Genomic DNA, 15,246 nt, shown 5'->3' on the forward strand with positions numbered 1-15,246 from the left:
AGTCTGCCTCAGACTCCTTAGAGCTGGCATTTTAGGTATGTGCCAGCTCATGTGTGGCCATCTTGGCTTCTTTACTGAGTTACAGAGCTGTAATGATGGCTGCCATTGCCTTACCCCATAGTGATATGTAGCCATTTCTCCTCAATGCAAAAGATTTTTGTTGTTTCCTTTCAAGGTAAACTATAATGTTACAGTTTTCATTTTAAGCAGTTTTATTTAGTTCAATTAGTATATGATTGTTAGCAGTTTATAAATTGATAATAACACAGTTGTCTATTTGTATGGCGTGTATGAGACTTTTTGTTGCTTTATGGATTTAATTAAAATATTTTTTGGTTTATTTTTTACTTTATGTATGATTTGCCTGCATGTTTGTATGTGCACAGTGTGACTGCCTGGTGTGCCTATAGAGTTGAGAAGAGGGCATCCAGTCCTTTGGAACCAGAGTTGACTCACCATGTGGATGCGGGGAATTGAACTTGTGCCCTCTGGAAGAGCCAGTGCTCTTCATCCCTACAGCCCCAGAACTGAAGTTCTGAAATATAAAATTTTCTTTGTACTCTTTCCTTTCATCTCTAGTTTTTCCTTTTCATATCCCTCCCGCCTTTGCTATTAGGGAAACATTAATTTTGGGGTTTATAATGATTTTCCATGTATTCTGTATACATTTAAATTATAGTTTTCAAGTAGTTTTAAGTTTACACAGGAATTAAGCTGAAAGTAGAGTTTCTGTACCAACCTCACTCCATCTATTAGTAACATCTCTAGTGATTGTGTTGTGCCTGTTCCAGTAGATGAGCCAATGTTTACTTTGTTTTCTTAAAGGATTTTTATATTTTTATTTTGTATGGCTGTTTTGCCTACATGTATGTCTGTGCACCACTGAGTGTCTGGTGCCTTTAGATGCCAGAAAAGGGTTTTGGGTTCTCTTGGACTGATGTTTACAAAATGCTGTGAGCCACCATGTAGGTAATGGGACTTGAACTCAGGTCCTCTGGAAGAACAGCTGATTCTTTTAAACACTGAGTAAACTCTCTGGCAGTGGTCTTTTGTTCTTTGAGACAAGATTGGCTGGAACTCTCTATGTAGATAGACTAGGCTGACCTGGAACTGACAGATCTTCCTGCCTTTGTCTCCCCTGAAATTAGAGGCATGTACCACCAAATTAGGCATGACCTAATATTGATGTTTTAAAACCAGGGCTATAAAGCATAGGTGATAACATTCCTACAGTTCCATGAATTAGGTTGGTCTTAATAATGTGTTCTTTTACATATTTGGACACATCTGTAAGATATTTACAACAAGATTTAAGAATAGTGACTTAAAGCTATAACCTACTAAACACTAAGATATATAAGTTCAGTCATTTGTCTTTTATTCCCACAAAAACCAGATCCTTGGTTTAACTTTCATTTAGTATTAATTATGTGCTATATGCTTTAAACATACAATGTTCTAATAGTCACATTGCTATATATGTTGTTTTGCTTATTTTAAGGCTATTCTGATGTAGCAAATGTATATATCTAATAACCATAGTCAGAGTGCTGACCTTGCTGTGTGTTGTAGGTGCTCTACATTGTTAATTGCCCTGGGGTGTGATTTGGGCAGTTTAAGAGTAAAACTTTAAGGAACACAGATATTAGCTGTTTTGCTGTCCAAGACTTCCCAAGGTGGAGTTAGAGCTGTTCACCTCACTAGACCACTCTGAGGCAAATGAAGTTTTTGATTTAAAGGCAAAATGTGCTTGAGATACCTGAGAAATTCTGTGTCCCAAGTCTCATGGCTCACATAAAAATTCAGATTTTGGATGCTGGGAAAATAAGTCAGTATTTTCTGTGCAAACATGAGGTCCCGAGATAAATTCCAGGCATCCATGTGAAAAACTGTCTGTATACTTGTTCTTGTGTTGGGGAGGCAGAGAAAGGGGACAGATCCTGGGGCTTAGGCTCAGTGGCCAGCCTAGCCATCCCTCCCCTAACCCATACCCATCAGAGGGCAGGGCCTGGGAGCTAGCTCAGTTTAGGATTACCTTGAATTCACTGTGTATCTCAATCTGCTTTTGACACTGTGTCAGTCTTCCTACTTCAGCTTCTGAGTATTGGGGTTATAACGATATGTCACCATACCAGAAGCCATTCTGTATCCCTGGGTGACCCTGAGCTCTGCATCTTCCTCCACCAGCCTCTCAAATGCTAGATTTTAGTGGTGACATGCTTGCCTGTCACACCACTAAAGACTGGCTACAGTCTTTAGAATTTTATTGATCTTTTCTCAGAACTATCTTTTGATTTCATTGATTTTCCCCTTCCCCCCATTGATTTCCTTTTTTTAGTTTTATTGATTTCATTTCTAATCGATGTTTACTTGTGACTCCTTGCTTTGATTTGGTTCTTTTCTCATTTCATAGGCAGTTTTAAGTTTCACAGTTAAAGCCTCTTTTCTCAACTCTGCATTTAGTGGTATGGATTTCACTCTGTGACTGCATACTACTAGCTTCAATTGGGTTTTTATTTTCATTTAGTTAAAAATGTTTTAAAGCTCAGCTTGGTGACACATGCTTATAATCCCAGCACTTGCAAGGGTCAGGAGTTCGAGGACAGTGTGGGTTACATTAGACCCTGGCTCAGATAAAAACAGAGAAAATAAACCATAAACAAAATATTTTTTAAAAAATTTGAAACTTTCTTCTTTGAACTTTGTGTTGTTTATAATTTGGTTGCTTAATCTCACTAGTGTTTTGTTATTTTCCAGATGTCCTGCTGTTACTGATTTCTTATGTAGTTCCATTGTGGTGAGAGGGTAGTCTGTGGTTTCTGTCCCTTTAAGTTTCTTTAGGTGTATTTATCATCTATAAGGTGAATACCTCAAGTTTTACAGTTTCTTCATCAAGCACAGTGTCATTAAATCAATCCCCTGTATGTCAGGGTCACAGGAGATTGGTTCTTACTGGAATCAGAATTAAGTTAAGGATTTGTCTTCCTCAGAGGTGCTGAGCTGAGTTTCTGCGTCTCATTCCTATTCTGTGCCATCATACCCGCCTCTGCACATGACACATTCAGCATCACACTTGAGAATCATCTGGCACCACAGACACTCATTGTAGTAAATGCTGTTAGCGTATATATTTGGTTTGTGGCTGGCTGGCATGTGCACAGGTTGACTTCATATTGTTCATTTATGAGCTACATAAATCTCATTTATTTATGTAGCTTATTTATTTTGTACTCTATTAGATTGGCTTACATCAATAGCTGACCAGAGTGGCAACAAAAAGAACTCTCATAATTTGCTAGTGGAAGTGTGAATTGATGTGGCAACTTTGGAAAATAATTTTGCTAATCTATAAAAGCTGCATCTATGCCTACCTCTATGTTTTAAAAAACACTGTTGATTTGTGTTTGTGTATCCTGCTTGCTTGTATGTCTGTGCATCACTTGTACAAACTTGTGCTCATAGAGGGCATTGGATCCCCTGGGACTGAGGTTACAGATAGTTGTGAGAAATCCTGTTGGTGTTGGGACTCAAACCACGTCTTTTGTGAGAGCAGTCAGTGATTTTAACTGGCGCCTTGACTCCTGCTCTGTTTTGTAGTTTTGTATTTTTTATTTTGTTTTTTGCATTGAGACAGGGCCTCACTATGTAGCCCTGGATGGCCTGGAGCTCAATGGTCCACCTGCCTCTGCCTCTTGAGTGCTGAGATTAATGGCATGCTTTACCATGCCCGACATATTTTTAAGTTGTTTTTAAGTATCTCTGTATTTGTATATATGTGATGATGTACACAAAGGCCAGCAAAAGGCATCAGAAACTCTATTACAAGAGGTATGTTTGAGTGCTGGGAATGGAACTCTGGTCTTCTGCAAGAGCAGCAAGTGGTCTTAATACCTGAGCGATCTCTCCAGCCCCTTGAACATCTTGAAAACGGAAGCAACTATATTGATAGAGGGCTACATACACATATTCCCTGGAGCCATCTGCAGTAATATCATAGTTGTGTAAACAGTACAGATGACCTAGATCTTTTTTTTGGGGGGGCGGGTCTTTCAAGACAGAGTTTCTCTGTATAGCCTTGACTATCCTGGAACTCACTCTGTAGACCAGGCTGGCCTCGAACTCAGAAATCCCCCTGCCTCTGCCTCCCAAGTGCTGGGATTAAAGATGTGCGCCACCACTGCCCGGCGACCTAGATCTTATTTAACTTTAATTAAGGAACAAATTGGAAACTTGTTACAGGTAGTTCAGAGGACAGTTTGAAGAAGTTCAGTTAGGGATGCAGGCATTCGCTTTAATAAGTGCAAATCTCATTAATGTTCTCTTTGTAATAACACATGTTTGGGCTGGAAGGTAGCTCTGCTGTCCAGTGACTGCCTGACAGGGGTGGTAGACTGCTTTCCTATCTGGGATCAGCCTCCTGTGTCCTCCCTTTCCCATCAAAGGTTTCAAGCAGGTTAAAAAATGCTAATGCCAGTTTGCTTTTTGTACTTGAGTCTTCCTGTGTTGCCATGGATGGCTTTTAGCTTATATGTAAGAGCGTCTCCTGCTCCCGCCTCTCAGTTGCTCCAGGAGTGGGCACTGCGCCTGGTTTGGAGTCATTTTCTACAGAGCAGGTTCAGTTGTGTTTTCACTGGTTTACTTGCTTGTCTGTTTAGCAAGAAGTTGCAGGGCTAGACTTGTGGCTCATGGTTGAGTCCTTCCTGGTGTGTACAGGTCCTGGGTTCAATTTCTAAAAACTCAAAGAATCATTACTGTCAGTTTTTGATACTTAGTATTGTACAGTATTGTAAAATAGCCCAAATAAAGTCGTGTAGATTGCTGTAAGTTAGACGACTGCATGGTGGCCTGGCAGGTAGTCCACTGGAAGAATTAGTGAATTCTTATATAGTTTTATATTCTTGACTTGTTTGTAAGATTGTTTGGTGTAATTAATTATTGACCCGAGGGCCTTGTGTTATATAAGCATTCCCACACTGAACTATATCCTTGCATTGTTTACTCTTTAAAAATGTTTTTGAGATAGGTTCTCACTAAGTCGCCTTGCTGATTTTTGTACTACTCTGAGTAGTCCAGCATGCAGAGCTTGAACCTGTGACCAAGACATAAGACCTGGGCCCCAGTCTTCTGAGTAAGATCATATCAGTGCTTATCAGTCTAGCTGCATTTGTTTTTTGTTTGTTTGTTTTTCTTTTTTTGAAACAAGATTTTGCTCCACAGCCCAGGTTATCCTTGAAACTGTAATTTCAAAGGTTTGAGCATTGAAGTGCTGGGTTATAGAGGTGTTACTTTGTTACTTTATCTTGTCTTACTGCAGTGGCCAGAAAGCTAGAATTCTGCTGGGTCCCAACTAGAAATATATTAGAGTGGTGGGATATGTAAAATCATAGTGTTTTCATTAAAAAGGAGTCTTATAGCATCAGAGAAAGAAAGACTTGTAATCACATGCATTGACATGAATTAATTTATAACCATAGTGATGTGGAAGAGGTTCCACAAGAGTATAGTATATGACCCCAGTTACGCTGTGTCCAGTAATTAAAACGTGTGCCTACTCTTGAGAATTAAGATTGTGCTTATGACTGGGGAGGATGTGGCAAGCCTTCTGAAGCCTTGTAACTTTCTGTTGTTTATTAATTTTTGTGGAGATAGAGGGTCACTTTTTAGCCTGAGCTGGTGTGGAATTTCTTGTATAGGCAAACTTGGCCTCCAAGTTGTGAAGATCCTTCTGCCTCTGCTTTTGGTAGCATTTGCTACCAGCTTAACTCTAATTTTCTTGAGGTATATGTCAGTAGTGTTATGGAACATTCATTAACCTGCACATGTGTAACTGATGACATGTACATTTTAAATAGAGAGCTGTCTGTCAGTAAAGTTTGCCAAAAAAAGTCCTTTGGACTCTGTAGTTCTCTGTCTCTGCAGGGCAGGGCACTGTGTGTGTCCTGCGGCCTTGCTCACCCAGTGAGCCACTCTGTTGTCCATGGCACACCAGGATTTCAGAGCAAGCTGGCTTCTGGCTGGGTGACCTTCATTTGATTTTAGAGTCCTCTGAAAGTTTTTTCAAAGGTCTCCCAGATCATTCTGTATGTGGATGGCTGTCTTTCGTGTTGTAATTTCCTTTTCCTTAGATTGAGTTGTGAGATTCTAAACTTGTATTTCCCTACCCCCTTCTAGTTTGGTATGTAATTTGCATATTTTCACCATGCGAAAGCTATTTTCTATGGTTGGAAAAGATTTTTTTTTTCCAACAGTGTGAACAAATCATTCTTTGTTCTCCTTATTGTGCCTTCAAACTGGTACGTCCGGTTTATGCCCTAAACAACAAAAGTCTGTCATCAGAAATTAAATGCCAGCAGGACAAAGGCGGAGACCAGGAGGAGCTCCAGGAGGGAGCAGTCTCCTCTGTGCTCCCCTTTCTAGCCTAGAGTTCTGGGTCCACTCTCTCCTGCCCTTGCTGCCAAGGCTGCTTAGAAGTAACCTTTCAGCTCACATTTTAGGCTCCTCATCATTGAGGTGCTTTGCCATTTTCCAAGATCTTTTTCTCTGGGAAACCCAAAAGTAGTTTTGACTGAGTTAACGTTGTTTTGGTATTTATTTGAAAGCAAAGTTACCCATGAACATGTTGGATGAAAGTGTTAGAGGCAGCTGGGACCCATCCCCATCTGTCTGTGTCCTTTCCGACTTGAAGGCTGTGTCTGGTTATGCTGCTCAGCGTCACTGTCTGCTCTCAGGGCTGCTCTCGTGTAGGGTTTTCGTGGATGATGTGGTTATGCCCAGTAGTGCTGTCTGCTCTCAGGGTTGTTCTCATGGAGGATTTCCATGGATGGTTTGGAGGATTCTTTCCCGGGAGGCTGATAGCATTCTGCAGTCAGAATCATGCTTCTGATTTCTGCAGGATAGAATCAGGCCACTAGGATGTTCCCAGCTCTCCTCCATTGCCCTTCCTATGCTGTACCTGAGGATTCTGGCTCCCCAACTCAGTGCAGGCTCGGCAGTGAGTGTGGGGCTGCATTTGAATTCCTCCTTCTGGTTTTTCTTCTCGTCTGTTGCTGTACATGTAAAGATGTGTTCAGGTTGGAATAAGGAGGTTGCGTAGTTTTGAAAATTGTTTTCCCGTAAAGCTTTATTTGTTTGGGTTTTTTTCTATGTTTGCTGCTCTAATGTATTAAATTCAGTGAGGACAAACTTATATTGTAATTATGTTAAGAGATTTTAAAACAATAGTATATTGGAGCACAGAGGCTCAGGGAAATAAGATTATATTTTTTTAACATTAGAATTTTGTTAGATAGAGCCAGAAACTAAATGCCAGTTCAGGCACATGGAAATAATAGTGCGGAACAGGGGATTTTGTGTTCACATTGTAATTTCTTATGTGTGTAAATTTCACAAGTGGGATTTTTCATTACTCTGTTATTATGCAACTTTAAGTTTTACCTTATTTTAAATTAATTTTTAAATTATATGAAAATAGACTTAATTTTTAATCTTTACTGTATTTTCGAAATGTAATTGCTTGCTCAACATTTTTTGCTTTGCCCTTTTCTGTTTATTCTCAAGAGGTAGGGGTGCTGAACTTCACAACTTTAACAGAAGTGGACGATACCATTTCTTAGCCCATTCACATATGTGTGTCTAGAAACCAAAGACATGGTACATTTTAAGATTTCAGAAAAATGTATGATTGCTGCGTTGGGTGGAAAGTTCCACCAAATAATTTCGTCTAGTTTTTTCTTAAACACTTTACTTCTTACCTGTTAATCTAAAGTAGAGACTTGAGAGCCAGGCTGGGTTTTGATCGTGGGCTTTGTTATTGAAGTGAAAGGCTTGTGGCTCCCTGGAGCAGGCCTGCTTTCTGACTTCTTAGAGCCTTTGGGTAGGTGGTGCTGTTGTAGCACTGTCTGGGCTAGGGCTCCTCATGGGCATATTTACAAGAAAGGAAACTGCTGCAGCTCACAACGCTATAGGGTACATAGGAGAGACACGGAAGATGTGAGTTCTTTCTCTATGTAAAAGGCTCCTCTGAATGTATGTTTACACTGGAAGGTTGGCCAGCCTTTTATAGTGGGTAGATTCCTGGAATCCTAAGCCACTTGTTGAGGAAAGCCTATCAAAGCATCAACAGTGTATCTTCTATGAGAAACTTCTTACGCCTATTAGATTTCTTGAGGCTTTAGGACCAGTTTTATAATGTGTACAGTTTTTTTTATGATACTGTATATTTTTCCATCAAAAATTGGGTAGTTACTGTAGTGTGCTGGAGACCATATTAATAACACCTCCTACAGTCAGTCTAGAAAGTTATTTGCTAATTCTATTTTAATCTGTTTGTCAGGTCAGCCAGCACTTTGAAAGGCATTTTTAAACTTGATGCACACTAACATACCCCTTTGCCATTTTGAGAAGCAGAATACTGTTGTCTTTATGTTCAGGCATTGAATCTCACCTTACCAAGGGAATGGACAATGCTACAGTGGTTGATCTTTGTTTATATTAAAAGAGATGTCTTCCAAAGTTGCTTACAATTTTATTAGTCTCTTATTTATAGAATATTGCATTCGAGGATGTCCTGTTTTTTTGTTTGTTTTTGTTTTGTTTTGTTTAGTAGACTTTTTTGTAATCACAAAGAATGTAGCTGATAGATTTGAATGATTTACTCAGTGTAACAGTTCTGGAAAGATAATTGCCTGCAATGACCAAACTTGAATATTGCAGAATAGTCTCTTAGCTTCTTGGCCCTAACATGGAGAGTGAGCACAGGACCTGCACGGACTCCTCATGGGTTAATGGAGAGAAATTACAGACTTACAGAACTGACTGTTTTTTCAAGTTCATACCAAGAATGAATTCTAATGTTTTCCTGAAAATGCTTAGGATAATTTAAGATAGTGATGTATTTGATGTGCATGACCAGCCTATAATCCTAAAGTATTGTGTGTGTGTGTGTGTTTCTAGCTAATCACAACAAATTTAGATGTTGTTTTTGCCTAAAAGCATTGTGACCCACAGTTTAATACACAGATATTTTCTGCTTTCCCTTATGCAGATCAGCGGGGAAGCCCAGGAGCTCTTCTCTGTACGACATGGCCCAGTCCGAGCAGCTAGAATCTTACCTGCTCCACAGTTGGGTGAGTGTAGCCTTAAGAAAAAGTAAATCACACGGTTTCTCTTTTGTTGGTTTTGGACTGCAGACAGCACAAGTGATAACCCAGATCTGCTTTGCTGCAGAGGTCCATTCTGCTTCCCTCCTCCCACAAGACAAACCCTTAGTGCTCTCAGTTGCAGTGGAAATAGGTAATCTTAACCATTTCAATATGGCTATTCACTTTCTGTTGTGGTTTTGATTTATCTCCATCCTCTTTGATCTCGGTTTGGTTTGTGCCTTTGCTAGCTATTTCTCCAAGCCGTCTTCTCTCTTGGCATCCTCTCTGGGCATCCTTCTGGGCTGCCTTTGTTCTGCTGGCATCCTTTCCTCTGTGGGTATCCCCCAGGTCTCCGCTCGCACGCCTCTCCCTTCTCAGTTGGACTTGCTGGCGCAGAGGGCTTAGTTTTCAGTATTGTCTCTGCTGTGGGTCAGAGCCTTTGTTGGGGCAGAAAGGTGTTGTGGGCTTTTAACCTTGAAACTCTTGCTTTTATGACAACTGCTTCTTTAAAATATTATGTTAGTGTATAGTCATTGTAGAAAAGAATGAGACTTTTTGATATCTTTGTGTATACAGTGTTCTTTGAACCTATTTCTTCTCCATGTTTCCTGCAAATACGACTAAATATTACATGTGCTATATTTATGTAGAAAGGTCCAAATGTATGTTCATGTTTAATTTTCTGAGTCTTTCATATTATGAGATCAGAGGAAGGATTTTTTTCCTTGTTTCCCATGTTTATTAAAATACATTTTACATCTGTTTCAAATACTTATATTAATCACATGAAACACTTTAAAGTTTCTGTAAAATAAGGATATAAAATATCTTAATTCTATTATCATCTGAAAGATTATCCTGAAATTAAGTATCACATTAAGACTTCATGTTAGCTGTTAATTCTCTAAATTGGTGAGAGTGATGCTTACTAAAACTTAGAGCTTGATTGTGCATAAGTAATTTTAGGGATAATATAATTAGATTTTATTTAATGAATCCAGAAGGACAACTGGACACTTACTACCCTGCAGTCATGTGGTTTTCCCCTTGCAGTTCAGCTGTGTGCCCCTCAAAGCCTTCATCTGTATAGCCCCCCCATCTCTCTTTCCCCTTTCTCTCAGTTCTCCCCTCTCTCTCAGTTCTCCCCTCTCTCTCAGTTCTCCCCTCTCTCTCAGTTCTTCCCCCTCTCTCAGTTCTCCCCTCTCTTGCACCACTCTCTGCTTGCCCTGACTTTCTTGGGTATTTTTCTTGTGTCGCATTTATATTTTTGTGCAGTGTTTTGACACAGAAGGTTCTAACAGACTGTCCTTCTCTGTTTTGGAGTACGTAGGGTTGTCCACAGGACTGTAACAATAACAGACTGTCCTTCTCTGTTTTGGAGTTCGTAGGGTTGTCCACAGGACTGTAACAATAACAGACTGTCCTTCTCTCATGTGTAATTAACAGAAGCAGATTTCTGCCCTTTTCATTTTATTTATAAAGTTCTTTTGTTTATTAAGTTACTAATCAACATTTCTCAACTTTTACTTGTCTTAAAGTAGCTTCAAATTGCTTTGCTAGTCAATAAATTATTTCTTCCATTAATAGACTCTTTTAGATTTAAAGTACAGTTTTACAGGGTAAATGTTCTCACAGAAACTCTTTATATGTCATCTTAATGTATTTGGTTAGGTTTTAGTATTTGTTTTTATTAAATGTAATACATGGGACAGAACTCATAAAATTTGTATTAAAAAATAAGCAGTCCTCCTGGGGTTATCCAATCATGCTCCACTCCTGTATGTTGGGGGTGGTCCTTCTGGAGCTTCCTGCAAACACAGGTCAGGGAGAGCTCGTACCCATTGTGTGCAGTGTCTTTATTCCCTCGGAATGCTTGGCTGCCCAGCAACCACTTGGCTATCATCACATTATTTCCGAGTTTTGTAGGCATTAGTTTTGAGTTATGTAAAAGAGTCTGAAGACATTCTGACATCTTTTTCCTTTTATGTATCCTGTTACTCTGTCAGGAATGTGGGCTTTGTTCCCTGTGTTCGTGCACTTTGTAGTGTTAGGGGGCACCTTCAGTGTAATGATGTGGAGCCTATAGTTGTGGGAACTGCCTTCAATTGGAGTGCATGTTTTTGTCACCTAAGTTTTATTTAAATCCTATGTATGTAGTAGGGATTGAATTCAGGGTCTCAATCACTTTAGGCAAGCACTGGGCTGCTGAGCTGCAGGCCCAGCTGACCTGTCACATCTGTATTCTGAGGCAGAGGCTCACCAAATTGCCCATGCTGGTCTTGTAGTCCCGACAAGGTTTGTTTGCTCTCTGTTTCTGTAATTTATATTCTTAATTTTATTTTCTAGTCTTCCAGGGCTAAGGACTGACACTCAGGGTCTGTGCTTTTTAGGCAAGCACTTTCCCATTGAATTAAATCCCTGACCCCTGAGTAACTCCTTTCTGCTGTCAGGGACTTTTAAAATCTAGTCAGCTAGTCTGCTTCTTTTTGCTTTTTGTTACAAGTTCTAACTTCATAGCTCTGGCTGTCCTACGACTTGATATGTAGACCACACTGTCCTCTAACTCAGATATGCCTGCCTGCTTCTGCCTTCTGAATGATAGGATGAAAGGCATGCTCAGCCATGCCCAGTTAGTTTTTAAACTTATTTATGTGTGTGTGTGTGTGTGTGTGTGTGTGTGTGTGTGTGTGTGTCTGTGTCTGTGTCTGTGTGTGTGATGTGTGGGTATGTCTGCTCACTTCTCTGTGTGGAGGTTAATGGAAATCTTTGTAGCGTCTGTACTTTCTGTCTTTTGGGATTGGATTCAGGAAGCTGATCAGAGTTTCGTCTCTGCAGCCCAGGCTGCTTCTTCTTGCTTCAGCCTCGCTGGTGCTGAAATTGCAGGTATTGTCACTAGACCTGGTGGCTTTGGTCTTTGAGAACCCTCGTGTCCCTCTGCCCTTCTGCCCCTGCTCTCTGTGAGCTGTGTTCACAGTGCTAGCTAAATTGCAGGTATTGTCACTAGGCCTGGTGACTTTGGTCTTTTAGAGCCCCCATGTCCCTCTGCCCTTCTGCCCCTGCTCTCTGTGAGCTGTGTGCTCACAGTGCTAGCTAAATTGCAGGTATTGTCACTAGGCCTGGTGACTTTGGTCTTTGAGAGCCCCCATGTCCCTCTGCCCTCTGCCCCTGCTCTCTGTGAGCTGTGTTCACAGTGCTAGCTGCTCTTCAGTGCTCACTTGTAGACTTTTCTTTTTTTTTAAAACAATTATCGGGCTGGCAAGATGGCTCAGCAGGACACCAGCTGCTCTTCTGAAGGTCTTGAGTTCAAATCCCGGCAACTACATGGTGGCTCACAACCACTCATAATGTGATCTGATGCCCTTTTCTTGTGCATCTGAACTCAGCTACAGTGTACTTATGTATAATAATAAATAAATCTTTGGGCCAGAGAGATCAGAGACTGAGCGAGCGGGGTCTACTGGCGAGAGCAGGCCGACCGGAGCGAGCAGAGGTCCTAAAAATTCAATTCCCAGTAACCACATGAAGGGTCACAAGCATCTGTATAGCTACAATGTACTCACATACATAAAATAAATAAATAAATCTTAAAAAAACCACAAAAAACAAAAAACAATGTATCGTGTGTATGTGCACAGGCATGTGATATATGTGTTCGAGTTGGTTTTCTCTTTACAGGGTCCAGGTCTTCAGGTTGTTTTGTGTGGTAAATGCTTTGTCCATTGAGTCATCTTGCCAGCCTGATACATTAGGGCCTCATTAGAGTGCTTGTTGGGAGGTCCTAAATGAATATTTGTTGAATATTGTTATATGGTGTACTCTTGGAAGTTAAGGCCCAATTTCTTTGGAAAATCTGCCCTCTGGTTAAAAACAAAAAACTAAATAAGTTGAATGTGGTTTTATCCCATAGAAGATCAGCACTGGTGGTGTAAGGATGTAACAGTTAGTGGTCAGTACTGTGGTGCTATAGGGCTGTGATGTGTATGATCAGCAAGCACTGTAGTGATGTAGTGGTGGAGTAGGTGGGTATCTCTCTGTGCAGTATATTTCTCTGCTTCTTTGGACACTATCAGGGATTCAGTATATTCTTTTAATGACTTATTGTTTATGTGTATGTATGTTACATCTATGTGTAAGCATATGCATATCCATATGCGTGTAAGTATTTACAAATGCCAGAAGATGTTGTCAGATTTCCCGGAGCTGTGAGCAGTCTGATTGATGTGGGTGCTTGGAACTGTCCTTTGAAGAAGCAGCAAGTACTTTAGCCACTGAGCATTTCTCTCGTCTCCCCTCCCCTACCCCTCCCCTTTTCTCCCAACCCCTTTTCCCTTCCCCTTCTTTCTCCTTCCTCCCTCCTTCCCTCCCTTCTTCTATCTTTCCTTCCTTCCTTCCTTCCTTTTTTCCTTCCTTCCTCCCTTCCTTCCTTTTTTGTTGTTTCAAGACAGGGTTTCTCTGTGTAGCTCTGACTGTCCTTGAACATACTCTGTATGTCTTGAACTCAGAGATCCACCTGCTTCTGCCTCCCAAATGCTGGGATTAAAGAGGTGCGTCACCACCGCCAGTACATTTTTTTTAAACTAATAATTTTTAATAATTTAGTTTTTATGCATTGTTGTTTGCCTGTATGTATGTCTGTGTGAAAGGGTTGAATCCCCTGGTACTGGAGTTATAGACCGTTTTGAGCTGACTTGTTAGTGCTGGGAATTAAACCAGGCTCCTCTGGACAAAACAGCCAGTGCTCTTAACTGAGCCACTATCCAGCCCCTCAGTACATTCTTAATGAATCTAAATCATTAGAATTTTTCTCGATTAAAAGTCACATAAAGCAAGACTGTAGTGGTGAGCTTGTCCAGCATGTGTGGTGCCTGGGGTCCTGCAAAACCAGATATGGTTTACACACTTGCAATCCCAGAATTCAGGAAATGTAGGGAGTTCAAAGTTATCTGCAGTTCTATAGAAGGTTGTATGCCAGCCTGGGGTACGTGAGATCATCTGTCAAAGAAATAATCTGTTGGCATCTTTATATCAGTAAAATTTTGAAGTAGGTGGGAAATAAGGAGGAAGAAGAAACTGCTAAAACACCATTTGTTTGAAAATGTTTTAATGACGCTGGATAATAGTGGTGCCTTTAATCTCAGTACTTGGAGGGCAAAGGCAGGCAGATTTGAAGCCAGCCTGGTCTACAGAGTGAATTCTAGAACAGCTAGAGCTACACAGAAATTCCTAAAAAACAAACAAGAAAACAAACAAAAAATACTTTAATGATTTAAGATCTTATATATGCTAATTTAAAATTATTGAAAAGATTCTTTTAAGGTTCACATAAAGGTAGTAAGAATAATAATAAGAAACTTGATGCTGATATTCCTTGAAAATTTGTCTTGAAACCTAATTTCAAGTAAAGTCAAGTTCTTGTATTAATCTAAGTAGTGAGTTTAGTTTTGGAAACTCACTTGTATGACTGAATGCATTTTGTATATTTTAAAATAAGTGATGAGTTTAATGTGCTTATTTTGTTTGAGCTTATGACAATTTGAGCTTGGTGACTAATATCTGTTATGCTGAGGCAGTTGAATTGCTAGGTGTGTTGGTTATAGAGGTTGAGGCCAACTTGGGCTACGTGTTGAGCTCCTGTCTAGAATTAAAAGCAACTGTTTGGTTTGGTGTTGATAATTTTCCTCAGCACTGGCAGGTGAAGGCAGGAGAAGCAGGAGGTGGAAGCACTGTCTTTCTCTTTTTAAAAAAATTATTTATTTATTCTATGTATGTGAGTACACTGTAGTTGTCTTCAGACACACTAGAAGAAGGCATTGGATTCCAAGATGGTTGTGAGCCACCATGTGGTTGCCAAGAATTGAACTCAGAGAGTGCATACCGTGTTTGTTCTTTTGTGATTGGGTTACCTCACTTAGGATGATATTCTCCAGATCCATCCATTTCCCTAAGAATTTCATAAATTTATTGTTTTTAATAGCTGAGTAGTACTCCATTGTATAGATGTACCACAATTTCTGTATCCTCTCCTCTGTTGAGGGACATCTTATAAGTGGTTATTAGCCCAGAAGTTTGAAATACAGGAAGAACAACCCACATTCCACAAGGAACT

At 40.2% G+C, this 15,246-nt stretch overlaps 1 protein-coding gene across 12 annotated transcripts in view; it reads left to right on the plus strand.

The window, feature by feature from the left end:
• The window catches only part of Bcas3 (BCAS3 microtubule associated cell migration factor), a 484,435-nt gene that overhangs the window by 33,310 nt on the left and 435,879 nt on the right, over positions 1-15,246 (plus strand). For all 12 annotated transcript variants that reach the window (XM_031354430.1, XM_031354434.1, XM_031354429.1 and 9 more), the window contains one exon: positions 9,044-9,125. In XM_031354430.1, coding sequence (XP_031210290.1) covers positions 9,044-9,125 — 82 coding nt within the window. The remainder of the gene's footprint in view (positions 1-9,043; positions 9,126-15,246) is intronic.

Source organism: Mastomys coucha, unplaced genomic scaffold (genome assembly GCF_008632895.1).
Source record: "Mastomys coucha isolate ucsf_1 unplaced genomic scaffold, UCSF_Mcou_1 pScaffold5, whole genome shotgun sequence".
Classification (NCBI taxonomy): Eukaryota; Metazoa; Chordata; class Mammalia; order Rodentia; family Muridae; genus Mastomys; species Mastomys coucha.